The sequence below is a fragment of the Sebastes fasciatus genome, chromosome 14 (genome assembly GCF_043250625.1).
Source record: "Sebastes fasciatus isolate fSebFas1 chromosome 14, fSebFas1.pri, whole genome shotgun sequence".
In the NCBI taxonomy this organism is placed as follows: domain Eukaryota; kingdom Metazoa; phylum Chordata; class Actinopteri; order Perciformes; family Sebastidae; genus Sebastes; species Sebastes fasciatus.
In genome coordinates, this window is record NC_133808.1 from 22660205 (window position 1) to 22675583 (window position 15379).

The 15379-nt window shown below is 42.3% G+C and overlaps 2 protein-coding genes across 3 annotated transcripts in view; both read left to right on the forward strand.

Moving 5' to 3' along the window:
• The window catches only part of ranbp2 (RAN binding protein 2), a 28709-nt gene extending 23169 nt beyond the window's left edge, over positions 1 to 5540 (forward strand). The window contains exons 24-29 of one of the 2 annotated variants that reach the window (XM_074659702.1): positions 286 to 1045; positions 1950 to 2039; positions 2146 to 2297; positions 2412 to 2685; positions 2961 to 3316; positions 4424 to 5540. In XM_074659702.1, the coding sequence (XP_074515803.1) occupies positions 286 to 1045; positions 1950 to 2039; positions 2146 to 2297; positions 2412 to 2685; positions 2961 to 3316; positions 4424 to 4729 (1938 nt within the window). In that variant the 3' untranslated portion in view covers positions 4730 to 5540. The remainder of the gene's footprint in view (positions 1 to 285; positions 1046 to 1949; positions 2040 to 2145; positions 2298 to 2411; positions 2686 to 2960; positions 3317 to 4423) is intronic. The other variant, XM_074659703.1, reaches the window with a different exon arrangement.
• A 2153-nt stretch (positions 5541 to 7693) lies between these two features.
• tpt1 (tumor protein, translationally-controlled 1) lies at positions 7694 to 14503 on the forward strand. The gene is made up of 6 exons (XM_074659714.1): positions 7694 to 7853; positions 9239 to 9312; positions 12267 to 12451; positions 12817 to 12922; positions 13029 to 13145; positions 14067 to 14503. The coding sequence occupies exons 1-6, from the start codon at positions 7826 to 7828 to the stop codon at positions 14067 to 14069; spliced, it is 513 nt and encodes a 170-aa protein (XP_074515815.1). The 5' UTR covers positions 7694 to 7825; the 3' UTR covers positions 14070 to 14503.
• Positions 14504 to 15379: the final 876 nt, after the last annotated feature.

Sequence of the window (15379 nt, forward strand, 5' to 3'; positions counted from 1 at the left end):
GTAACGGACACAACACGCAATAATGCAAATCAAATAATCATCTAAATACAATAGATTACACAGTGTACACATGTGGTCAGCTGCCAAGTCTTGATTCAAAAATACTCCCATCAATGTGATGGCTAGGTCATACATTTAGTAACGCAAGCAGGTCATCTTAGCTGCATCCATTTATAGTGATGGACAAAGCTGATGTTTATGCCTGGGGTGTCTCACCAGTTAGTTTGTTTTTTGTTAATGAGAGAGCATAAGTATTATTGTAGTTTAATTACTAAATTGTTTCAGGGTGCCCAATTAAACCAAGCTGAAGAGGCCTCCAGCAGCGCTGCTGCAGCCCCAGAAGAACCGACATCAGGCCCGTCATTCAGCAGCGCAGCGGCTGCAGACAGCACGGCAGCTGCAGACAGCACAGCGGCGGCTGCAGACAGCACAGCGGCGGCGGCTGCAGACAGCACAGCGGCGGCGGCTGCAGACAGCACAGCGGCGGCGGCTGCAGACAGCACAGCGGCGGCGGCTGCAGACAGCACAGCGGCGGCGGCTGCAGACAGCACAGAGGCGGCGGCTGCAGACAGCACAGAGGCGGCGGCTGCTGCAGACAGCACAGAGGCGGCGGCTGCAGACAGCACAGCGGCGGTTGCAGACAGCACAGCGGTGGTGGCTGCCGACAGCCCAGCGGCGGCTGCCGACAGCTCAGCGGTGGCTGCCGACAGCACAGCGGCGGCTGCAGACAGCACAGCGGCGGCTGCAGACAGCACAGAAGCTGCAGACAGCAGAGAAGCTGCAGATAGCAGAGCGGCTGCAGACAGCACAGCGGCGGCTGCAGACAGCATAGAAGCTGCAGATAGCAGAGCGGCTGCAGACAGCACAGCCGTTGCAGACGGCACAGCAGTTGCAGACAGCACAACTACACCGGAGGAGCAGACCTCAGACCAGCCAACTGAGACACAGAGTGAAGCTCCTAGCAGCAGCTCCCCCATTGACCTGTCAACTAAGAAGAGCCCAGAGCCAGAGTTCAGCACTGGGACTGCATTTACAGCTAGTCAAGGTATGGATCACTTGCTGATTATTACTACAGGTGTAAGACCTTTGACAGTCCACATGTTGTGTATGGGTTAGAGTAGGTTTGTCTGAATGCTACACTGTGGCCTGGAATATAATGGAAATGTAGCACAGAGAAGTTTGGGAAGAAGTTGGACACGTACTGCTGCTCTTTTTGATACCTTAAATACTGTTTAATCCGGCGGGAGGTGGAGAGCTCCGTGTCCGGCAGCAGTGGCTCCTACTTCGGCCAGGAGCAGAGCTTCACCTCGTTGCTCTGCTGGGAGCCAACACCGACCCCACGCTGCTTGAGGCCAAGGCCTTACTGCTGGGCCCACTGGAGGGAAGGGAGGCACGGGAGAACCAGGACTGCGCGGAGCAGACTGTTAGACTCTGCTTCTGCAGTAAAATTAGAGGTTTTCTAAAGGGACTCTGGTGCTCTGAAACACTACCGCTTTCGACCACAGGGACCGCCAAAATCAACACCAAATGAATGTTCTTTTTTTTTTGGGGACATTTTTCCATTTTTTTATTGGGAGGACAGTGGATAGAATCTTGGAAAGGGGGGAGAGAGAGAGTGGATGCGGAAAGGGATTCGAACCCGGGCCGCCGCGGTCAGGACCAAGCCTTGATACATGGACGCCCGCTCTACCAACTGAGCTAACCCAGGCGCCCCCAAATGAATGTTCCACATAGCTTTCAGTAAAAGATCCGAATAATTCTTTCAACACTAAGCATCATCTTCAGCTTCAAGTTAGATTTATTGCAGAACTATTGCCTCAGATTACTTTATACAGTGTTCATTTTGTTGTATCCAACACTGTCGGCTGGAATCATGCATACAAAAATTAGAGGAATAAAAAAACTGCATTCAATTCAGTATTTCATGCTTGCTTTTTCCCTCCCACCAGACTCCTCCGGCTTTGGCTTCGACTCGTTAGGAGGCTCCTCTTTTGCTGATTTGGCCCACACCACAGACGCATTTGCATTTGGAACTCAAGGTTGGCTTCAACATTAACATTTTCTTAAGATTTGACAACTGACTGTTTTAGCATGTTGTTACCAATACATCACAACAAAATTATATTTCACTTCTCTTTTATGAAGACTCCAACTTCTCGTGGGCAAATGCTGGAGCGTCAGTATTTGGGGCCGGAGTGTCTTCTGCGCCGAAAAACAACGGCGGTGAGGAGGGCAGTGATGAAGAGGACGCTTCCAATGTGGACATTCACTTTGAGCCAATAGTGTCATTACCAGAGGTACCTTAAAATGCTGAGCTCTCATATTATGGTCTTTTATTTTTTAGACATTAAACTGAAGTGTAGTGAGTGAGGTACAGGACCACACCTCATCTTTGTGTAATTGTCTCTCAGGTGGAGACAAAGTCTGGAGAGGAGGATGAAGAAATCCTGTTCAAGGAGCGCGCCAAGCTGTACCGATGGGACCGAGACCTCGGCCAGTGGAAGGAGCGTGGCGTCGGCGACCTCAAGATCCTCTACCACCCAACCAAACATTGCTACCGAATCCTGATGAGAAGAGAGCAGGTGCTGAGGGTTTGTGCCAACCACACAATCATTCAGGCGATGGAACTCCAACCAATGAACGCCTCGGCTAACGCACTGATCTGGACGGCTACCGACTACTCAGGTACACTTGTAGTGTTGCTGCTAAGTCAGTAAGCGCTGCATTTGTCTGTTCTTATTTTAATTAGCTAGCATCTAGTGACTACACACTTATATATTTGTACATTGATTTAATTACCATTATATCTTACTTTCTTTTGCATTAAACAAAACAAAAAGCAGTTGTGGATTCAACAGAGGGATTTTTGAAGGCAGATAATAGCCAAATATTACTTTGAGCTAACATGAGTATTGGTGCTTTTTAGCTGTCTTCTAGCTGATATTTTCTTGTTTTTCCAGACGGCGACGGCATAGTGGAGCAGCTGGCGGCCAAGTTCAAAACCCCCGAAATAGCCGAATCCTTCAAGAAGATTTTCATTGAGTGTCAGAGACGCACGGGCCAAACTGAAGACGATGCCTTGTGTATCTCCACACCACAGATGTCCAGAGTTCAAGAGCACTCCAGAGACACTAACCCCAAGGTGTTCCTTGAAGTGGCAGGCGACGGCCAACTGCTGGGCACAATCACCGTAGAGCTTTTCTCCCATATTGTCCCCAAGACGGCGGAGAACTTCAGGGCTCTCTGTACAGGCGAGAAAGGTTTCGGGCTTCGGAACTCCATCTTCCACAGAGTCATACCGGCCTTCATGTTGCAGGTGAGGAGATTATCAAGACTAGATGACACACATAATTAAGTGTATCGCATCCTCATGTTTCTATATTACTGCACATGGCTACTTTTTCATCAATTAATACCAGCAATCAGAGAAAGTGCTTTCAAAATTCAGACTACAACAGTCAATAATATAAAAAGCTGCATCTTTTCAATACCAAATCCTTCTGCAGTGCATTACATATGTCCTGTAATTTACAAAAATAAGGTTTTCACAGAGCAGCTCTAAGACAGTACACTTCCTGAATGCCCATGGCATTTTACACTGCATGAATTAGCCTAGCGGCTAGCAGACTTCTCCTTAATCATAGCTCTGCATCTCCCTCAACCTGCATGTAAGTTTTCTCAGCCAAAAAATGTTGAAACAGGGCAGCGTAAACTGGTCTGGTAGCGTGAGCAACCGCGGAGTGTTTGAATGCTCCGCGTCTGCAAAGCTCTGCCACCAGAGACACACGGAGATCATTGGAGAGAGAGAAAGAGGAGGAAACAAGCGTGACCGTAAATGACAGCAGAACGCTTTAAAGACTCACACTGAGCTGAAAAGAAACCAAACTCCTGATTACGCAAGCAACCGCCACAACCGCTATGTTCACATTTTTTCTTTTGAAATTCATTGCAATGGGAGCGCCGCTCTACCTTGTGCGAACATTTTTAATCTACGGATATTCTGTATCATAGCAACCAGACGCAATCAAAGCGTCTCAGCTGAAAAAACGCTGCGCCTCATTGCCCTTCTGTGTTCTGCATTTAACAATAAACAAGTATTTAGTTTTAAAACTGTCGTCTTTGTCATTTAAAAAAACAATATACCTAATAATAGCCTAGCTATAAAGCTTATTTATACAGAACTAAAATCAGGAGAAATTAAGTAATTTGCAACAACAACAAAAAAAGGCGATAATACGGCATATTGCGCTGTTGAGCCAATCATTATCACCGCAGAGGGAATTCTTTCACGGCGGCAGCCCAAAGTTAGCAGGTCATTGTTGTGGAATAAACTCCAACAGGTTTTGTATGGCCCTAATACCTAATTATTTCAGTAGCAGATCACAATATAACATTACTGACAAGTTCCCCATTGGTCTTTTAGGGTGGTGACTTCACCAACAGTAATGGCACAGGAGGAAAGTCCATCTACGGCACCAAGTTTGAGGATGAGAACTTCGATGTTCGGCACACGGGCCCGGGCATTCTGTCGATGGCCAATCGCGGGCGCGACACCAACAACTCACAATTCTTCATCACCCTGAAGAAAGCCGAGCACCTGGACTTCAAACACGTGGCTTTCGGCTGGGTTCGGGGCGGAATGAACGTGGTGCAACAGATGGGAGAGATGGGCACAAAGGGAGGCGTGCCCACAAAGAAGCTTGTCATCACACACTGTGGACAGCTGTAGCTTTTTTAAATGTTAAGATCAACGTTTACAGCTTGGTTTCGGCAGTAACGTTATGATCAAAAAAGACTTTGGATAATGATGTGTTTCCTGTGCAGTGCTTCTGCTAAAACTGAATCCATAGTCATGAGGCATCTGAGAATTAAACACTGATCACAGGACTACTGATCAAGACCCTTCACCAGAGAAACTTGGCTCCTGGAATTAGACATCATTTCTATCTAGCTGTCCTATAACATAATCACAAATGGGAAATAGTACGTGGGAGGAGGCATTTGGAGCAAACATAGTACACTTTTGCTCTGTTGCACTTGCATCTTTATCGTCGTCTGTCAATAAATTCTCATTATTTTGTGTGTATAGTTGTACATGGACTACTTTTTTTTTTTTTTTTCTTTTGTCTTGCATGTGCTCAATATGAATGTGCTGGTCCTCTTCATAAGCTCCACTCTGGTATGTTTTCCCTTTTTGAGGAAGTCTTAACTATAATTAAAAGGTGAGGTTGTTTTTTTGAATGCACCTACTGGTTTGTAACTGTGTACTTTTTACTGTAGGGCTCCCCCAGTGATTTTTCTTTGTGTTAAGTGGATTTCACAACGTGCAGATAATTGGACTTCACACTTGCCCACACAAACTTGAGTCATCTCGCCGTGTTGCCCCGTGGACAAAGGGTGGCTCAATGATGAAATTACATCTGGTTTGGATTTTACAAAGGCAATCCATTATAGTTTGAGATAATCACAAAGTTGAAATGGTGCTTGTTGTACCAAAATAATTTGCTTATAAAGGAGAAATAAAGTTGCTTTAAAAGTAATGGATGGCTGTTTGAAAGATTTTCTTTTTATGTTTGTAAAAATCAATAGCAACATTTGTTTCAGGACAGTCTAAATGTCCACTTGTAACCTCAATACAGGCTGTAATCTTTGTATGGGCGTGTGCTGTGAGCAGCTCAACCCCAGTCTTTTTTTCTTCCTAAATTATTTCAAGTTAATTTTATTTGAAGTGTTTTTAAGAACCTGAGTTTACATTCTACACTTGTAGATTTTATAGGCTGTATTTATAGCCAAAATATATTTAATCTTGACCTCTTTTAAACCATAAAGATTCCTTAGTTCATCACCAGAAATGTTAAGGCCTTCATGTTGAATGAACAGTTAAACTAATAAAACATCCTGATCAAAATCCAAAATAACATTCAAGTAATTGAAATATGAGGCTTTATTGTTGGTGTCTGGTAGAATTTCTGGTTAAGTGAGGACTTGGACACATGTTTTCAGTATTTCTTGACTTATAAAATCGAGAGGTGGAAGTGGTGCACTTATTTCCTTCAGACGCCACAAAGTTAACGCCTTTCTATTGAGTCCATTATTTTAAGTAGTATGAATGGGAGCCAAGATGTTTCATCCCGGAGCGGTTACTAGTCAATACCATATACAAATAGATAATGGAGGCCCTTTTCCACCAACAAAAGAAGAAAAAAAATTAAAAGTCAGATATGATAAAATGAAAATACTCATGGTAAGTCAAAATGTATATCTACTATGTCATAATTAATAATTAGTAATTTTAATGCTCATAACTTTAATCTTTTCTTAAGTGATGTCAAACTTAACGCGTTAACGCAAATTCGTTTTGACGACACTAATTTCTTTAATGCATTAACGCAATCGATCTTTCAGAGGTTGTAGCGGGCTCAGTTTTAAAGCTAGATACTAAAAAATCTAAGGAATCCATTGGTACGTCATACTAGCTTGTCGAGAAGGAGGTTAAGAAACGTTCCAAACTTCCGCTAAATTTTGGCGCGATAAAACTGGCATGGCCATTTTCAAAGGGCTCCCTTGACCTCTGACCTCAAGATATGTGAATGAAAATGGGTTCTATGGGTACCCACAAGTCTCCCCTTTACATGCCCACTTTATGATAATCACATGCAGTTTGGGGCAAGTCATAGTCAAGTCAGCACACTGACACACTGACAGCTGTTGTTGTCTGTTGGGCTGCAGTTTGCCATGTTATGATTGTGAGGGTTTTATAATTAAAGGGACTGTTTGTAAGAATCAGAAATTGCTTGTTAACAGCGACACCTGTGGCCGTTAAGTCAACGAAAGTCAGCATCCGGCTCGCGCTTGTGCTCGCTCTACATAGACATGAACGAGCATCGCTCAAAACAGTGAGGCGACACACGTCAGCTAAAACCACAATATCACTCTATATTTCACCTGCTTGGCAGTGTTAGCTGACCAGACGGAGGTCTCTCAATGAATCAGTGCTGATAGAGTGTTGGCTTTTCCTGCCTCAGCCTCCCGACCGCGGCCGGAGGGAGACACCGGAGTTTTGGTCGGAGATGATAATGTTTCTCGCTGCGGAGCCCCGTCACTTCAAAACACGGGAAACCTCTGTTGGTCTGGAGGAGCTGCAGCATTTATTTCTGCACAAACGTCCACTGTACATTCACTAGATATTCTCAGAGCTCTTCTTCAGTGTGTAGTGTGCGCGCATGCACGTGAGGTGGAGCGAGCTGGGTGAAGGCAGGCAGGCAGGCAGAGGAGCAGAGGACAGCAGAGACTCCGGCCCTGGAGACCAAAGCTACGGTCTCCCCCGCATACTCCGACCGTGGCCAACACTGTTTTGCAAGACGGGCTTCACTAGATAGAACTTTGCGGTTTTGGTGCTTCCGTGTAGTTTGTGTTGGAGTCTTGTCTGAACAGCGTAGCCACACGGGAGCGCGCATGGGACACCGACCCGGATTGATTTATACGTGTAAGAAGTTACAAACAGTCCCTTTAAAGTACATTTTGAACAGACTATGGACTATATTTTAATCTTTTGACAGTCCTACTTTTTTTTCTGTACTGGCAGAAATGGGCTCCTCTCTTCCAAGTCCCTGGGTAGATAGATGAGATGACATAGATAGGTGTAGCACCACTTTTGGCCACCATGTCAAAAGTGGCAGCAGACAGCTCAGAGGCCGACCCAGGGTGACGTCAGCAGGATGTAAATGCAGCACCCCGAGGCCGACTCGCTCTTTTTCCTCTCCAGAGCTGTTTGGGGCGGCAGGCCTAGCTTTGTGTCTCTGAAACACCAACACCACCCAGCAACATGATCATCTACAAGTGCATCATCTGCGGTACGTCAGCACATTACGTGTCATCTTGAGTAACCGTGTTTATTAGGTTAGCGGTAGAGTCGCGGAGGTTGTTATTGGGCTGTATCGTGTTTATTGGGTAGAGTCGGCTAGCACTAGCTGAAGGCTAGCTGGCCTAGCTAGGCTATCGTTAGCTAGCTAGTTAACGCGTGTTAGCCGGATGCTAACCAGGAACCGGATGACTGTGATGATCCATCTGGAGTCTGCAGTGTTAGCAGCATGTCGGCTAACCGGTGATGCTCAGGCCGGTTAGCTTTTAGCCCCGGCTAGCGTTAAACTACCGGTACATTTGGTTAAAAGTGTGACTACCGTGTGTGCCCTAATCCCAACGAATAACTCTTTACAACGGTTACTAACGGTTAACTCTTAACAACGGTTATTAACGGTTGACTCTTAACAACGGTCAACTCTTAATAAAACGGTTATTAACGGTTAACTCTTACCAGCGGTTAACTCTGAACAACGGCTCTTAACAACGGTTATTAACGGTTACCTCTTAGCGACGGTTACCTCTTAACAACGGCTATTAACGGTTAACTCAATTCAAATTGTATATAACGTCAAAACATAAGTCATCTCGAGACGCTTTATATATAGAATAGGTCTTAGACCGTACGTCTAGTAGTTTAGAGACCCAACAAGATCCACCAAGCGCGCTGTGGCCAGGAAAAACCATCTCAACGGTCCCAAAAGTTAACGGTCTCAACGGTTAACTCGTGTTAACCGTTAAAACAAGAGTTAGGTAGCCGTTAACTCTCAACGGTTAACTCCTGTTTTAACGGCTGGTTAACTCTTCTTTTAACGGTTAACTCTCAACGGTTAACTCCTGTTTTAACGGCTGGTTAACTCTTCTTCTAACGGTTAACTCTCAACGGTTAACTCCTGTTTTAACGGTTGTTCGGGATATTAATGTAATGTCAGTCTTAATGATCATTACTATTTACTCTTAGCGGGATATATATATATATAGGCCAGGTGTAATTATTTATTTATTTAGAGATATATATAAATACAGGACGCTGGTTGTGATGTGGGATGTTAGTATATAACATCAGTAACGGGGTGTACGTGGCCTTTCAGCGGCCTGTGAGCGTTACTTAGCTGCTAACTGGTAGCTGCTAGCATTAGCATCGCTAGTTGGGAGATGCGGGCCTGCGCGCGGCTTCAGCTCTTCTTTACTTACATCATTAAAACATGTTAATGTCTACTGAGGAGTTTGAGCTGTCCGTCGTCTACGCAGCTTGTAGTTTATGGCTCATCCCAGATAACGTAGCTCGCAGTGATGTGTCGTTAGACAGATGTTAGCTCAGAGATGTTTCTTTGTGTTCATCCGCTCAGTGTGACTCACTGACTGTTTCCTCCCGCAGACGATGAGATGTTCTCGGACACCTTCAAAGTCACCGTCTCTAAGAGTGGCATCTTCTATGAAGTCGAAGGAAAGGTGAGTTTAGTGGGGTTAGTTGGGGGATCTGACTGTGTGTTTGGTTAGACTTTGTTTCCACATGGTTGGTCTAATCTATAATGCAAGGCCACAATGAAAAAGCACATTTCAACAACCTTTATGGTACAATGCTTATTTACAGTACTGTGTTATAACCAGGCTCTGAAATTAACTTGTTTCATTGCCTGCCACTGTGGCAGTCTAGTATTTTTTCTTTTGAAATCTCTGCGCTAAATGAAGTAATAACATTTTAGATCTGATGTCATTCAATGTTTGATATATTTTACACAAAAAACATTATATACATGGTAAATTACAGTGTTCGGATTACACCGTGGAGGGAGGGTAGTGTACACAGTACTGTACTTTGTTATTGTTATCTATAGTGGTTGTTTGTATAAAACCACACGATTCAAACGATTATGAATATTTAAATATTTGCTTTGATTAAAAAATAATCTTGGCAAGTTGTTAAGACGTCATGACGGCCCCGTTAACTTTGTATTTTACCACTGATAAGCGGTGGCAGCCAACAGTCTCTGCGTTGTTTGTTTGTAGACCAGCGGCTGACGGTTAACGTTTCACTCCAACGAACCACAGACAGCTCCGATGTCGATTCAACGTATATTTATTTGCTTACAAGCACTTCAGGACACGCGTTCACCTAGGAGATACAAGCCACGTCTCTTAGATTATACGTTAAACATCGATTATACATTAATATTTACAGATTACAGTTTACACACACATACTCACCTGGGAGATACAAGTCCGGTCTGACTCGTTCCCCCAGTGATGAGCTTTTATATCTCCATCGTTACCATGGATACCGTAGTATTAAATTCGAAATGTGAAAATAACACAAACATGTCCACCTAACAATTATCAAATGAAGGTAAAATTACTAAAAATATAAATAGTAACAAGAGTAACAATTTATTAAAACTGAAATTGTGTATCTAATGTAACATACAAGAGGCATATGTTACAGCTGCAACTTTTAAAGCGACACACCATTCTGACGTCCATGAACACAAACAATATGATTATCTTGCATAATATTTTCAGACAGTCATTTACTAGTTAGGATTCACGTTGATAAATATGATTGGACAGTGACAACCGTTTCGTTTCACTTTACTTCTATTTATTTCCGACAAGCAAATGAGTAAAAAGAAAATCTTATTGTTCAATCACCACAGCTTGTGTACTTCATACGTGAAGCCACACACTTAATTGGCAGAGCTATCCATTGTTATGCAATTGTTTTTAAATAGTTCTTCTTCCCTGAACTGAGATTCAGGTGATGAGTCAGGTGATGAGTCATGTGATCAGCGCTTCTTTTGTGGCTGACTAAGCCTGGAGGTATGTGAATGGCAGTGTACTGTCGTTGCATGACATCGCCTCAGGCGCGGTGAGGTACAGAGTGTTTCCAACATACGCAAAGGCATTCATCACGGTAATGGAAATAAGTTAATGACTCAAAACCACAACCAGACCTTGACAACAAATTATGCTGTCAGTACAGAATATTACTGCGTATGATTAAAGAAGTTGCGTTTACAGATAGGTTCTTGGTAGGGAGACGTCGCAATACCACTTTTTAATGTCCGACACAAAAAACTTGAGTATCTTCCGATACTGTCTTTTTCCCTTTCTTAAACAACTAAGTTTAATAAATTTAATAACTTGAATTAGTTTTGCAGATTCAGGTTATTAAAACAAAATATAATGAACTAATAAATTGTGTATTATAGATTAAACTACCCAGCAATATATATATATATATATATATAAGTAATTGAAATGACCTACACATTTACCAGCTGCTACATTAAAGTAACACTTAACAAATTTAAAACGATAATTAGAATACAATAATGAAATGTATATTCTGCATAATGAGTACATTTAGTACTCTTAAGTGTATGTTGATGCTAATACTTGTACTTTAACTTGAGTTGCCTAGTATTTTGAGTGCAGGACTTAAACTTGTAGCTAGTATTTTACACTGTAGTATTACTACTTTTACATAAGTTAAGATCTGAGTTTTTCCTTCCATCTCTGTATGTTAATATTAGTTTATTAGTAATATTAAAAGGGTTTCCTTTCTCACATATACACAATTATCAGATGCAGTGTAGTGCATACACTGATGCACCGGGTTCAAGTCTGAAATATTGACAAACAGACGCTTTTACTTTTCGCTTCGACACCAAATCCTTCGCCATCGTCTCGTCTGTCGACTCTCTCTCGTCCCGTGTGTGAAAATAAACGCCTGCTACTGTGACTACATACTGAGTAGACACTTTCACTTTTTAACGTCCAACTATGTATTGATAACACGGCGCTGATACGCGAAAATTTACTAAACGGGTTCTATTTCTGTAAAAAAAAAAGTAAAACGAGTGTGACGGCGGTGGTTTTCGTAATGTAATCGGTGTGTGCCCGACCACCGGTAACACCGACTACAACGGCAAGCCTAGAGCTTACTAGAAAATATCGCGGACTGGTCAAAAAGTGACAAAGCAGCATTCCGAACAAGTTATTAATAACTTACAGAAACACATGTCTTTGAGATCATTGTTTAGGGAAGAACTCAAGGCATTTTAAACATTAATATAGCAGTAGATCGTGTTCCTTTTTAATTGTGGTAAGCCAAAATCATGATCGCGATTAATTGTACGGCCCCTACATTTATATTTATACCATTTCAAGCCCTTGCAGCCCCTCACACTTGCCAGATGACGTCAGTAAAGTCCCCGAGGGTTCAGGGCTTAAGGCCTTAGGAAGAACATTGGGTTTGGGCCTATGACTTTCCAGCGTACACCTATCCTCACCTGCCAATCATCCGCCTTGCCATCGATCTCATTGTCACTGTGATTCACCATACATTGATGTTCTTTCCCTCATGTTTGTCTGTCCTCTCTGTTCCTGTTGCTTAATGTGTCTAGGCCGTCACCAGGACAGAGGGCTTCGATGAAAAATTAATTTCGGCCAACGCCTCTGCCGACGAAATGGCAGAGGGCACCGATTCGACTTCCGTCTCTGGAGTAGACATCGTCCTCAACCACAAACTCCAGGAGACGTTCTACAACAAGAAGGCGTATTTGACTCACATGAGAACCTACGTTAAAGCGTGAGTACCAGCCAGCCGTCTGTCAGCTGACCTGCTGTATATCCCTTTTTTATTTTCTCGTTCAAATGTGCACACACGTTGTTTTTTTACGTGTGCACATTTGACACTCCCGTATCCCATAGTGCGGAAGTGTTGATGTAAATGACATTAAGTGTCGTTCAACAATTTTCCTCTGGAATGTGAAACATGTTAGATATCTGGGAAATACTGTAAGGGGGAGCAGTGAGGCCAAAATCTTCTATCACAGTGTATGTAATTGGGATTGGGAGAGGGAGTTGGATTGTTGCATCCTCAAATGTAACTGTGGTATATTGGATATGAAACAGTGATTCTTTAAAATTGTACATTTTTGTTTGCATGTCCAGCGTTAAGGCCAAGCTGCAAGAGACCAATCCAGACAGAGTGGACGCCTTCATGGTTGACGTCCAAAAAGAAGTTGGGGACATCGTGAAAAACATGTCCAAATACCAGGTATCATGATTATTATGAAAAACGAGAGCTGTGCACAAACCCATATTGTAAACCACCCAACGACCGATTGATCGTCTTCTGACATGACGTCTTCGTCTCCCTGCAGTTCTTCACCGGAGAGTCCATGGATCCAGACGGCATGGTGGGACTGCTGAACTACCGCGAAGACGAGATCACACCGTACATGCTTTTCTTCAAAGATGGTCTGCTGATTGAGAAATGCGTAAGTACTCGGCTCCAAATACACACAAAGCATCATGAAGTATTTTTATTATTATTGTGATGCTGCTGTAGGAAAAACATTTTTTAACAAGTTGCATCGTCTGCTGTGAAAAAAAAAAAAAGAGGCAGATTTTAAATGTATTTCATGCAGTTTCACCCTTCGTGATATAATATTCAAAACACTTTAAATATATCTTTAATTTCAGATTGTGGGACGTGGTGGGATGACATTGACGTAAAGTTATAATCAGCATTTGTTTGATGACAAAAAAAATACTTAGTCATAGTTTTTGCATAAAGTGGTACTCCACTAGAGGTACCAGTCCATCGGTTAATATAACTCTAGCATTGTCTGACTGCACACGTCATAATCCATCTGAACAACGGCTAATTCAACAGATAGCTGCCAAAATACCTCTGTTGTACTTTAAATTAGGTCACATCAATATCAACAGAATCCATTTAGTTGTCTATTGTTAATCTTTGTCAGACGTGTCTTAACCAGCAGGTTGTCATTTTTTATTAAAAGATAACGTCGCAGTATTCCCCGCTATCTTCGGTTGAATGTAATAATTGGAATAAAAGTAATTTCAGGTATCACAGCAATGTAGCACTAATTACAGTTAGCTTACACTTAGATATTACAGGATGTAAATATCTGACTTCCTTTACTTCCTGTATGCTTTAAAAATACAGCTGTTTTCACACAATAAGTAGTACTAACAATGAGTAAATGTTGTAAAATTGTACCTGTTCAAAGCAAAAGCACTTGTCTTACATTTTTCCTTAGATGTGTATAAACTTAGGTGGTATTATTTCTCATGTAACTATACCAGAACTTGAATTTGGTTAATTTTGGAGTGCACAGGAAGTTCAGTAATTGCGAAAAGATACTAATAACGTGTATTCCTCTTTGTTGCAGTAACTACATCTGCTTTTCAACTGGCTGCTGCTTCCCAAATGGCCCCAAGAGCAGACCGAAGGAGCACTATTTTGCATCATGCCTGAACGGAAACATTCTTGTACAATTTCTTATATTCACATTATGGCCCACAGCAGCGCGCCCAAAGGCTGGGTGAATCAAACACGATTGGTCACTGAATACCGTTTTTAAACTTTTTCTTTACGGCTTTTGCAGTGTTTGATTTTCATCCCAGGATTGGCCCCGTGCTTGTGATTGAAATTAAAAGGCAGGCTCTGAAGTATAGAAGGTTTTTTGTTCTTCTGTCTGCGTACTATTTTAGCAATGATCTATAAAGGTTGATCTCCTCAGACCTTGTTTATGGTTGCATTAAATATGATTCCATCTACAATGAAAATACTTCTGGTTTAATTTGAAAATAAAGTCTAGTACCACCACTTACTGTTTTGCTGTTTTTCTTTTTAATACATATAAAATCAGTACAACCACAAAAATCCATTATATTTACATTTTACAAGGTGTTGTTGAATACTCCATTCTGATTGGTTAATCACAGCGTCCTGAAGTCTGTTAGTTCTTTACAGCAGACCGTTGCTATGGGCGTAGTTCTGATGTTGGACTCTGGCAAGCCGTTTGTCAAAATATTGATTTCTTACATAAGTAGCCGTGTAATAAGCGAGATAATGTACAACTAGCGAGTCATTGTTGTGAAAGAAACCCCTTCAGGGTGACAAGAGACTGCTCTGTGACGGGGTTTCTTTCACAACAATGACCGGCTCGCTGTACATTATCCCTTACATGTATTTCCAATTTTATTTTATACAATCGAAATCGCTGGATTGCAGTGATTGCCTCAAAAGGTTGTGAAATTAAATATTAAGTTAAGGGTACCATCATTTTTGTCCAGGCCAGTTTCATTAGTTTGTTTTTTAAAATGATTCTGTTGAACAACAATTCAAAAGAAATGTCTGATTTTCATTAGTTCATTTTCTGTAAATTTTTATTTATTATTCCTTTTGTCAGTTTCAAGTTATTTCAGTGACCATTGTGGGTTTTTCTTTCTTTAACGGAAGGGTACCAACAATTTTGTCCACGTCTGTAACTAACCATAACAACCGCGATCTCGCTAAACAGTCCTACGACGGTGGTTAACTCGGTAAAGCTGGGCATACACTCTGTGATTGTAGAAATGGTGTGTAATTCCTACTTCTACTGTACGAGTAGATCGTTTGCAACGTAAAGCCGAAGCTCACGATTTATGTGCTCACAATGTACGATCCGATCGTCAGCCACGACCTGAGTGCTCACACCAA

What these genes read in the sequence shown, in the direction of transcription:
- tpt1 (XM_074659714.1), top strand. Translation starts at nt 7,826, where the DNA reads ATGATCATCTACAAGTGCATCATCTGCG. An exon ending in CTACAAGTGCATCATCTGCG is followed by an intron (nt 7,854 to 9,238) that starts GTACGTCAGCAC and finishes TTCCTCCCGCAG; the next exon opens with ACGATGAGATGTTCTCGGAC. An exon ending in ATGAGAACCTACGTTAAAGC is followed by an intron (nt 12,452 to 12,816) that starts GTGAGTACCAGC and finishes TTGCATGTCCAG; the next exon opens with CGTTAAGGCCAAGCTGCAAG.